Genomic DNA, 12,533 nt, shown 5'->3' with positions numbered 1-12,533 from the left:
ATATTCATAATTAATAATTATGAAAATTATTATTACTTTTTTTTTTTAATTAGGGGGGACAACAGTAAGAAATTTTATATAGAAGTCCCATTGTACACAGCTACAAACTCAAAATATAGCTCTCCGAGGTGCATGCATTTAATTCAATATGATTTTATCTCCAGAGAAGCAACCCACATAAAATAGCAGTACATTTAGATTCAGCAGTGCTGGGTCCTGAGACACTGGGAGAAAGAGTTAGCCAATGTAGTGGACCAGAACAGGATTCTAGAAATCTCAGCATCTCATAGAGTGTGTGAAATTGAAATGTGTTCTAGGGGATGGAGGGAGGGAGGGAGGAAAAATGAGTCAAAATCACGTTCCACACAACAAAGACCACCAATAGCAGCAATGAAAAGCCTGCCTGTGTTTGGGGAAAGTGAAACAGCTCCCTCTTCTGTAGCATTTTATACTGCAAGCTGTATATTAGGATTAAGATGCTCCGATCCTACCATGCCAATGCCAACAGACTTACAGAAATATAGATTCAATGCATTCAAGCATTTACTATAAAAGTTAAGAAGAAGTGTGAGTGAGCAGCAGTCTAGCTCTGTACCAAACGTTTTACCCAGTAACTGCCTGTAAACTGGTCCTGCAGGGTGTGCTGCTCAACAGCCTTTCGTTAGAGTCTATATACTTGTTTGAATTCTGTCTGCAGTCCAAAAAAGTTAACTGCAGCCTACTAAGCAGCAGCATGTGTGTTTACTTAAGCTTCCTGTAAAAACATTCATATCATTCCAAGAGTGACTAAATGTTTTCCATCCTCATAGTTAGCATTCCAGGCCTCCCCGCCCCTCCAGTCCATTACATGAAAAATATCAGTCCCAAGTCCTGAGCAAGAGAATTTCCTTCCTGGGCTTGAAATCCCTAATGACTCGCAGGATTCTTCCCCCCCCCAGTGTTTAGCTGTCTGTGTTAACTATCAGTGTTTAACTATTACATAATGTAAAATGTATGCAAAGATTTACGATGCAAATCTATTTTAGTATCACACAGAAGTAACGGAAAATATATTCATTAATATATTCATTAATACTTCCAAACACATGGCTCACTGTGGCAGAAAGACTGTTAACTTCAAATGTTATTTTTAACCTCAAAATGCTTAGATACAATTTGCTTTTTTCAAAGGCAACTATTAGAATCCAAGACATTTTATTGTTCCTTTGAAGAAGCCTCCTGTGAAGCAATGCTATATGTGTGTGAGGGGGTCTTTTTTGCAGTGATGCAACCAAAATACTCACAAACTTTCTACTACAAGATGCTAACTTCTAAGCTTTTATCTGGTGCAATCAATCTGTCCAGTTTTTAGGTACGGACTCCCTTCTAATAGATGTTAATACTCATGAGCTTTGTTTTTTTGACAACCCAAAGTAAAATGACACTGAAAAATTACCACATCTATTAAAGCAGAATCAATTAAACTTATTCATAAAGAAATGTCCAACTAGATAAGGCCATTCAGTTATCATTGTGAGGTGGTGTTACCAACACACTAAATTAGTGTGTATCTGGGCCAAATGAAAGCTGTAGGCACTGAAAAGAATTAATTAGATGATTCATACGGTTCTTAAAATGCAAAAAATCCTTAGCTGCATTGAGATATATATACGTATTCACTAGGATCCCCAGATTATTCATCCTTTCAATAGCCATCTTCTAATGAACTTTATCACTGAAAAGAAGGAAAAGATTATTTTATATCCGTCTAGCATTCCTGACTTTCTTAAATGCAAAGACTTTTATTAGCAGAATGTCTCTCAGGGCACCCTGGGCTGCACGGTTAAACAATCTCTACTGTCTTGTCTTGCCTAAAAAAGCTGTACTAAATCATGATCTGGCAAAAGTAAGCTCAATTCTCTACAGCACTGCATTTGAATCTCTTAACTGACTTTGATGAAAAGACCCACCCAGACCTACAGTGCTGACACTGAACAATAACTTGCACTTCGTGCTCTAAGTAGATGTCTGGGTCCAAATCCTATGCCAGTGAACACTGTTCTCTACTACTGACTTCATCGTGAATGAATCAAATTTCTTTTCATGGGACTATGGTGCCTTTTTTTACTTAATGATGTGTTGGACACACTAAAGGAACTGAACTGAATTACTTCTCAGCTACAGTTTGGAGCCCTTTATTGATGAAAATGTTAATTTCTTTTTGCAAAGATAAAGTGTCAGCCATTATGACAGCGAAGTAATGCACTCCTTATTCATGAAAGTCCTCTGAGGGGACTTTGTCTAACACTTAATTTCTCATTCATAGCTTATGCTGGAAACCTTCCACCTGTACCTGAGAGCTTTCACGCAGAACGACTCACTGGGTAACAGCCAACTACTGTACATCAACTGACTTGGCTGCAAGTTTTCCCTATCTGTAGCCTGAGCCAGTGGGAGAAACAAGGGAATGTAGGAAGCCTTCAACGTTCTTAGGAGACATTTTTGGTATTGATGCCAAATTCTCAGCACTCGTGTTTATTCTCTTCTTTTCAAAGAACCAAGCATTTTCCTAATACTCTACTCAATATTTACTTCCTGCGAACACAACTATTACTCCTATTTGCAGATGGCTGTCTGCAGATGGCCTGAGGAAGGCATGGTTATTTATGTCAGTGTAGCTTGTTTGGTGTTATTCACATGCTATTACACATTGACATTAATAGCTAGTTGAAGCTCCAGTAGTATCCAATTTTTTAAAAACTTCATTAAAAATGGAATTGCTGCTTAAACATTTAGGAACTAAAACAAATGTTAATCCAAAAGAGAAGCAAACAGCTTCAGGCAAAGCAGAACTAACAAAAGCCTGATTCCCTATGGATCTACTTCCTACAATAGGACAGGCACCCAAACCAGCTTCCATGAAGAACCTCAGGAGTAACAAAGTATGAGTTCATCCCAAAATTTTGCACTCTGTCCCTTCTAACTACCTGTCTGTTTTCATTAAATATGTAGGAATGTGTTATCTTCGAGATTTCTGTGCACTGTAAGTGACCATTGGCTCTAAAACTGTGAGGAAAGCACAGAGGGCTAGTGTGATTACCTAAACCTTGGCTCTTTATGAAGACAGTCTAGAAAACAAAGAAAGAAAAAACAGACTAAGTAGATAATAGTTTAAACAAACAAAAGCAAATCCCTACGCACCAATATCATTACAGCAGCTACAGAATTTCTAGAGGAACATCCATCAGAAGCTTAAAACTAATTCTTTGTGTTCGATCCACAGAACTTGCTTTTCCCAGCTCTGAAAGGTGAAAGGAGGTGGCTGCCTCGAAAACCAATGTAGACTAAAGAGCTCAAGGATAGGGGCTTGCTGATGAAGGAAGAAATGATACAGAAAACATCTGGGCTTTGTTTGGAACTATCTCTTTTCTGCAAGGGGAGAAAGCAACCATTTCCAGAGGGAGAACAAAGCTGTTCAAAGTATTTTAGCAAGGCATTGGGCTTCATCTTTAAAAGCAATCTTACACCAGCTTTGCAGCTTCTTATCATCTAGTATGAGTGTTTGATATTGCCCTGGCTTGTTCCCCATGCTGCACTCTCTCTCTATCTTCATGCCGTATCAGCAGCCCTTGCTTTTTCTCTCACTCCTGCTCAGACACTCTTACCTCGAAGTAGCCACCCTGTGCTCCCATCCCAGGCTTCCACCTATGCACATCTTGCACAAGTACAATCCATGCGCACTGCTATACTGGAAAACTGGCAAGAAGTGAAAGGTGGGGATGGTGTAACCAGAGGTCTTTCCAAATGCCTTTGATCACTTCTATGCTTACTGTAAGAAGAAAACAACTGTATATTGTTAAGTAACTATTATCACCTACATAAACACTGAAAACTGCGTATCAGCTATTATAACTACTTCCAGTTATGTATGCAATTTCCTGAGAGCATCTCCTCTCACTGAGGCTGAAAATACAAACAATGCGGTTCCTTAAATGAAGCAAAATGACAATCTCAGTCAAAACATTCCACAGGAGGAATTTTGTTTTACTCAACAACCATCTACCTTTCTCTAATACGCATCTTCCCTTTTGCAACTCAAATTATTTATTTTCAGAAGATATTGCAGAATATGTTGCTTGCCTTTACTTTGCACCAACCCTTCAGGCACTTGAAGGCTGCTATCTTCTCATTCCAGTCATAATTTCCTTTGAAGTAAACCAACCCAATTTATTCAATCTGTCCTCCTATGATGTGCTTTTCAGAACACAAACTATGCTCAGAACTCCTGTTCAGACTCTTGTCAGTTTGTCCACATGGTTTTTGGAGGAATGTGTAAGAAAGGACTGAGGACTTAGTATGTCAGCTAGGGACTCACCCATAGCAAAGAGATAAGACTTGGCATCTTGCAAACTATACTTGTAACCTTAATATCAGTACGGCACTTGCCTTCTCAAAGCTCTGCTAATCTATCTTGAATTTCTGTTCATTCATCACCAGACTTCTCCTGGAAATTGACTATGTAACAATTACCCTGAGTCAGGACTATTGAAGAACCTCCTCCAAACATAGTCCAGTAGATTTTCTCTTGTTGAATTCAGCCAACATTTTTCCAGTTTCTGCTTTAAAGCAAACAAATTCATTCTCTGCTCTCCAAGATACTGGTGGCCCTTTCCAGTTGTGTTGTCTGGAAATTAATTCAGTTTCCACTGAGTTTGCAGGCATGCTAGTGAAAACATCAAACAGAACTGAACGTGGATGCTAGCAGATGCTAACTACAGTGTAACTCAAGGAAGGTTGTCCATGGCTTTGAAGACTAAAGCAATGTAGAGCCTGCGATATTGCAGTGCTACACCTCTCCCCTCCATATGCCTGTCCCATACTCCTGCTCTCCCTCTTGGCAGCCCCAGTGAAAACGATCTGGATCCCTTCACTTGACCAACTCCTCCTGCACCCACAGGACAATGAGAATCTGGGAGGGCCTGGGTGCAGCTAAATTATTACCCTGCAAGTCCAGTAACAACTCCTCACACGCATTCAGAAAGTTATACATTTCAAGCTGTTTGGAATTCCATGTCCAAATGACATTCAAATTCCCAGGTCAGCTCCATGTGGCCTCCTGCCATCTGAACTGTCCACATGCTCAGGCCACTTTTTACCAGTCCCTCAGGAGCCTCATGTTCTTCTCAGCACACAGAGACTGTTGCTGCCACTGCTGCCATTACCAGTGACAGCTTCCCACCATTTTTTTGACACCACATGTATCACTTGCATCACGCTGACATTTTGTCTCCTCCCACTGGAGAAGAAACCACCACATACAGAAAATACTTAGATAAATCTACTTGTCTATGCTACGCTTCCTAGCTCACTCACATACACATTAAGTGTGATAGCACATACTCTGTGATACCCATCATGAGAGAATCACTGGGGATTAAAACTTGCTAACTTTCTTCATCATTTAGTGTGAAAGTAGTTATTTTCATCACTTCACAGGCAGACTTTATACATTATCAGACACCTTCTTCATATCCTGTGATGTGAATTTTGACATGAAAAAGAATCAACAAGAAAAGTCTCTGCCCCACAGATTTCTCCTAAGCAGCAACTACTCAGTGAACTTGGACAGATACTGCAACCCAAGAAGGGTGACAAACTGTTATGCAAAATTCACTACAAAATTTATTTCACTCCATCAGAGATGGAAAAGGAAAAATAAGCAGCAGCTCACTGAGCATGTTCCCCTGCAAGAATCTATGTTCTGTGAATACAGTTCTGAAGACAGGTCTAGAATTATGATTTAGAAACTGAGTGATCTCGTATTTTTCATGATGAGCAACTACTACCAAAAATGCAACTGCGAAATATACAGATTCTTTTAAATATATTCATTTTGTAAACGTTCATATTTTCATTGCACAGGTTGGGTAGGTGTTTGCCATATCACAGAATCATAGAATGGTGTGGGTTGGAAGGGACCTTTAAAATCATCCAGTTCCAACTCCCCCCCTGCTATAGGCAGGGACACCTTCCTTCCAGGTTGCTCAAAGCCCTGTCCAGCCTGGCCTTGAATGCCTCCAGAGGGGGGTCATCCACAACCTCACAAGGCAATCTATTCCATGTAGCTAAGGTGAAATCTTAGTTTGTTTTTCAAACTGTGCACATTTCCACAAACGTAATTACATTTTAAACTCTAAAAATCAAGATGCATCTCCTACCTAATAATCACCCCATATAAGTTTTACTGAAAAAATGTTTCTTTCATACTATATTATGTCCATTCTTAAGTTATATTGTACGAAGATTTTGAATTGTAACTAAATGATAGCAATGAATAAGAAATTAGGAACAATTCAATTATCAGTAATAGCTGTAGATGAACATTTTGATCCTCTAATTCCTCCTATACCTATTAATAAGCTTTAATAAAAGCAAGGAGTGAAATTCGTTAATAACGCTAATCTTAAATGATTACTATATTAGACCAAAAAAGTACTGAATATGGCCACATACATTTGCAGTTAAACCATGCTGTAATTTAGAATTTAAAAATTATCTATTTTTATTCCCAACTAATTAATTCCCCAACTAATTCGTTAAATGCTGTGACAGCTACTTCAATCCTCCAAAATTATAAAGTAAATTTAGGAATTACCACGTCAGAAGTAGCCACGATAGTATGAAGTATAACAAAAGAAATGCAGATCTCACCTTCACATACTGGGCAGCACTCTCCTGGTACTTTGACAGGATTCAAACAGCTCTGTCCACAGGCTGTAGCAACACAGTGAGGATCTCCATTGATACACTGGCAGAAAGTACAGTCATCCTCCCTCCAGCGGTCTCCATGAGCTTGGATCTGACCATTGGCGTAACAGCCAGCAGGATTATTTACAGGGTAAACTGGGTCTGAAATAAGAGAAATTGCAACAGAACAAGAAATATTACATTTCTTCTTATGCCTACATATAATGTATGAATAGCTTCAATGTCATGATTCTGTATTATTTAAAAAGAGTTACGTGAAGACACTACCAAACAGAAAGAATCATGCTGTGGCATACAGAGGTACAATAATATATGCAACAACATAAGATATTTCAATATTGAAATTTACTGTTGAAAATGTTAAGTCAGCTTATACTGAACATTCATAAACTCAGTGCCCTATTTTAAAAGATTTCCACTAAAATTTTGTATTTAACAAGCAGATCGAGAAAAGGAAAATGTACCTACAGATGGCTGGATTATATTATTTATGATGTTTAGTTTTTGGATTTTCCGATTTCTTTTCCAAAACAAAATGTATCATAGATCTACTGATCTTTTTCTTTTCTTTTCTTTTTCTTTTTTTTTTTTTCTTTTTTTTTTTTTGAACTTCACAGATTCTATAGGAAAACTGTAAACATTTCAACAAAACTAATCACATATAAGTGAGAAATTTGAGTTGGGAGACTTGGGATTCCCAATGTATTTTGCTAATTGAGATGTCACTGCTAAGTTTACTCTTAACCACACAGACCAGGAATGCATCACAGGCCTTTTTCTATGCTGTGGCCATACCCTGACCCGCAGTAGGGCAAGATCCAAGTGTACAGCGCCAGTCCTCATCTTCCTCCCCCAGAATCCTGTTTGTATTCTGGCTGACGATGTGTCAAATATTTTCCAGTATAAGCAAGAGGGTCAATGTGAAATTTCCCACAGGATTTTTTTTAGGAGGACTGCAGGCCTAACAAGCAGATGAGCAGGCTGTCAACAGGGTAAGGGAGGAACAGAAAAACACTGAAGCCAGATTACTGCCCAGGTTCTTTGCTATAATTGTAAACACTGCTCAGCTGAACAGAGAGCAATAAGTGGAAAAAGCAGGCTGCAAAGCCATAGATACAATCAGAGACACACTGCTGCTGTTTTGGAGCATAGTGATGGCTAAATTATTAGCTAAATGAGTAACTTCTGCTGCAGAAATTAGGAACGGCTTTTATATAACATTTGGGAAGAAGGCACCCAAAAGGTACAGCACACATGACCATGTCTAAGATCATATCAAGAAACGTAAAAGAAAAACCAAATTAAGAAGGAGTTGACAAACTTTAGAACAACAACATGGAACACTTCACTCATTTTCAATGAAAGAACAAAATAAAAAAAGCAGCAGACAAAAAAAAGGATTGAAAAGGTACTGTACCTTCACATACTGGGCAGCACTCTCCCTCTGGGACATAATACCTGTCACAGTGTAGCTCACCACACTGGGCAGAGAAGCAAATAGACACACCACCTTGACACCGACAGAAGCGACAAGCATCCATTCGAAACATGTCTCCATCATAGTATTCCATGCTGTTAAATATGCAAGTTGGTTTCACTTCTGAAAGAAGAAGAAAAAAACAAGTCAGGATTTTTACAGACATTATTAAATGGTAAAGAGTTAAACTCATTTTTCTACTGACAAAACCAGATAGAAGGAAACCACTAACTTCATTAAAAAAAAAAAATCTATGTTTTCTTTTAACTACACAATATATGTTATTCTCTGTTTAAACAATGGAAGAAATGCTATCCAGATTTATTTTTAGAGCAGCTAGTTATTAACAATTAGAATTCTAATTTATTAAAAAGTAAAATACTGAAGGAAAGTCATTTTCTTTATTGGTTGTAAATCTTTTTCATTCTGGATGAGCTAGAAGCTATTTCAAATTTCAGCAAATGAAGCAATACCTTTTTTTTTTTAATATATATTTTAAAAATTGAGTTTGATGTTTTTTTAAGAGCAATCTCTTTCTACAGGATTCTGATACACAGGTGGCTAAATTGCCTTAGAGCTGTCCAGTACATAATGAGCTTTCTGTTGTTGTTTTCTTCTTGTTGTTGTTAGTTCATGAGAAAAATATGTATGTATTCCAGGACTGCATGATATGAATTCCAAACACTTCCTAGTTCAATCAAACTGGAGCCCTGCTAGTCATCTCACTGCTGTACTCCTCACATAAAATAATCACCATTGTAATGACCATTATCTGGTCATTTCGTGTTCTTAAAAAACAGCAAGTCTGTTTTGAATATTTCTTGTACAGCAGAACCCTAACTTATGATTCAATCCAAACAGACGGGGAAACTGAGAGCCTCTAAAAATTCCTAAATATTTGGGATATGACTTGAAGGACATGTTCAGTTCAGCCAGCTACAGATGCACACACTGTGCTGTACAGCTGAATCACAGAAGAGTTTTGACTCTGTAGAACAAATACAATTATAACATACCACATTCTATACCACATTAGTCATTAGGAAGTCATGACTTCACAGTTTTATCATCATATTACTCACTGAAGCTTCCTTTCTCTTTTCCATTACGGAATAACTTAAAATTCTCGATCTTTTCTGAAACTTGCCCGAGACACTTGAGAACAGATACCTGAAGTGTCCACTAAGCAGATGTATTTGTTCAGTAGTTATGAATCCATCATTTTCAAAACCAAAACATCTGAGTTAAAGGAAGCAACTTGTTTCAGACACGAAGTCAAAATTAAAAAGCAGGCAATTGCATACGTTGTTGAATTCCACAGACTACACGGAAGACCGTTTGCTCACTCACATGCATAAAACAGACACATGAAGGTGATAATTATAACTGCTTTGAGGTTAGGTTTTCTATTGCTGTTCTTAGTACTCAATCTCACATGGGAGATGAAAATATTTAAATAAAAATCCAGGATTTGCTGAATCTTCTTAATTTTGGAGTCTGAAGACTTTTCATATAGGTTATTCTTGACATTAATGTAGGGTTTCTTCAAAATTCTCAAGTATCTCAGTGACCTTAGTAGTTCCCTGCACTCACACTTATGCTGAGCTCGTCTCAAGTCATTTAATATGACTAAAATGTTAGAGTTGAAACTTGGAATTATCCTGAGCAATCTTTGATTTTTACATGCCTCTTCAGTCTTCAAGGCATAATGTAGAAAGCAGTGTTAAAAAAAAAAAAAAAAGAAAAAAAAAAGAGTAAAAAGAGGAAATACCACTGTGTCCGGGAAAACAGCTATGACCTCATTAGAAAGCTATTCACATAAACAAACACTTGAAAAATATTTCAAGTTTATGTAGCTCAAGCTGTTAGTCTAAAAACCTTCTTAAAAAGGAAAAAGTGCCAAGAACTTAGAAGGCATTTAAATCCATTTGTTCCTGACTTAACTATTTTGATTGCAGCTTTCTAGATTTTTTTTGCTTTTTCTTTACTTTTCTCCTCCCCTCCTTCTAAAAGTAGATCTCAATTTCTGCCTAGTTTGGAAAGTAGATACATCTTCCATGAATTATCACTCATTTTTAAAATGTCCAAACAACAGTAAGCAAGAAACTGTAACTCCTGAGAGGAAACAATCTATTTTATTCTTACAATGAAAAATGCTATAAAATGTCATTGTGTGTATATTTTTACAAACAAGATTTATGGTAGTGTACATGTATTCACACTGAACTACTGAGCTACCCATATGCATTCAGCTATAAGACAAAGATTATTGTTGCTAGATCTGTGCACTCTAATGATTCAGTCAAGCTAGAACAAACATAATAAGAACTCCAGGTTTAGATACAAAAGTGAAAGTCTAATAAAAAATCCAACATCATTTGAACCAACACATTTCTTTTAGTGGGGTATGTTGGAAGATACTCAGAGTTTTCTCACTTGTTTTTGTTTAAAATAGTAGTAATTTTATTGCTTTACTGACCAACATATAATAGCCATAACAGAATGAACGAGTATAAAGCTATCATTAAATAAACACAACCTTTTCTGAAAGGCTGGCAACCATGAGTTTATTATTCGAGCATGGGAGAAAATGCTGCATATAAAGTTCTTCAAGAACCAAACTTCCCCATGTGACAAAACAGTTACAACAGACTGAAGTGCACAGCATCAAGCAGTCAAGTGTACCTGCAAACTGAAATCCCTTTTCTGATACCAACTACGAAATGGCACAGTAGGTATGAGACAGCTGCCCAGACCATGGATTCATGAAACTGATTTCAGCATTTGCCAGCTATCAGTTAGCCTATGACAGAAGATCTAGTCTGGGCACAGACAGTTAGCCACAAACCTGTGGAAGGAGCCAGAGCAGAGCAGACATGACCCAGCACAATGAAGTGTTCCGGCTGGCTTTACACTGACTGTGATGGGACAGATATCAGATCAGTGCTACAATATCAAGTTATGCATGACTAAGAGGGCACAGCTGACTCGATATTGAAGTTCCTGCTCCACAGTTAAATCAAGGAGAACTCTGGCATAAATTTTGCTCTAGAGATTGCTTCAGTGGGCACCATCCTTTATATTCTGAGTCCTGCAAGAGTTCCTATAGTCAAAGCTGCACTGAGACATGCAGACTTGTGCTACGTGGACACAGAAAGTGCTCATTTCTGAAGACCTTTATCTTCAAACTGCAGACACACAATTTTTTTTTTTTTTTTACCGAATCAGTTTTCTATGGTGTTTTACTTTGTACCCATAAATCTAATAAAGATCTAAAGGCTGGACTACTCCAAAACAAATTTGCTGTTACACAGACCTCTGTAGACTTCCTGTATTTTTGGTTATCTTTGTTAAAAGTTACGTAACAGCTCAGAAACATGCATGAGTTTTGCAATCCAGTCCTTGGTAGGCATTATTCTGTGTATGGTTATTTCAAGTACACAAGATGCTCAGGCATCAACTCTCTCTAGGCAAGTTTGGGCATTTTCTTCTAGCCCATCTGAAGAAGAACAGAGATTCAAAACAATTTTCTGTTGTGTAAAGGACGAAAAGATTTGTAGCTGCAGCACTTTGGACATTCTTTCAGTCTACAGAAGAATTTGTACCAGACTCCTGGAAGGAATTGGTGCGAGTGCTGTGAACTTTTCATTAAATGAAAGGGAAGGAAGCTGACAAACTTCAGCCCTGTGTCAATATAAACAAAATACTGAAAAACTTTCTGTTTTTCAAAAGTTCAGCTGATAAGGAGTTTAGAAAATAAAAGGAGAAACTTCAGTTGAATTAGTTCATAGAATGTAAAAAGGCAACACATTGTACACTTTTGTTTACCTGCAAACATAACAAAGCAAGCCAGGTGGAAGAAAATATTTGGCTTCTTACTCTTTGAACTTTAGTACTCTGTGCAATGTATTCCCTGTTAACACATCTGTGGAACCACTCAGCAAAGTCCTTTAGTCTTGCATCTAGGAACATCAATCAGGACTAAGACAAACCTGTTAACTATTATTTATGAGTCAGTGTAATTATTTATACATTCTTTTATGTAATTATTTGAAGGAAAGAAACATTATTTTGTTTCTTGTTATTTTGTTGCATCTGCAGACTGTGAAAGAAAAGGACACTGAGGCGTAATAACCACAGAAAACTGCAACACTGAAAAATTCACATTTAAACCAAATCGAAAAATTTAGATTTACATAGTGAGGTTTCTAGTAGAGGAAGTCTGTATCATCCCACTAGAAACCACTTGCATATCCAGATGCCTTAAGCTATACACAGTGCCTATCTCCATCAACCGTTTTCTACTACT

The 12,533-nt window shown here is 37.6% G+C and overlaps 1 protein-coding gene across 1 annotated transcript in view; it reads right to left on the bottom strand.

Annotated features, from left to right (window-relative positions):
* Positions 1-12,533, bottom strand: part of CRIM1 (cysteine rich transmembrane BMP regulator 1) — a 163,551-nt gene that overhangs the window by 39,794 nt on the left and 111,224 nt on the right. Inside the window, exons 6-7 of the mRNA XM_042817488.1 lie at positions 8,165-8,347; positions 6,691-6,888 (exon numbers count right to left, since the gene is read on the bottom strand). Coding sequence (XP_042673422.1) covers positions 6,691-6,888; positions 8,165-8,347 — 381 coding nt within the window. The remainder of the gene's footprint in view (positions 1-6,690; positions 6,889-8,164; positions 8,348-12,533) is intronic.

The sequence above is a fragment of the Centrocercus urophasianus genome, unplaced genomic scaffold (assembly GCF_019232065.1).
Source record: "Centrocercus urophasianus isolate 14NV4802_14NV808 unplaced genomic scaffold, USGS_Curo_1.0 seq_10, whole genome shotgun sequence".
NCBI classification, from domain to species: domain Eukaryota; kingdom Metazoa; phylum Chordata; class Aves; order Galliformes; family Phasianidae; genus Centrocercus; species Centrocercus urophasianus.
Note: the sequence above shows the minus strand (reverse complement) of the source record. Positions and strands in the feature narration are given on the sequence as shown.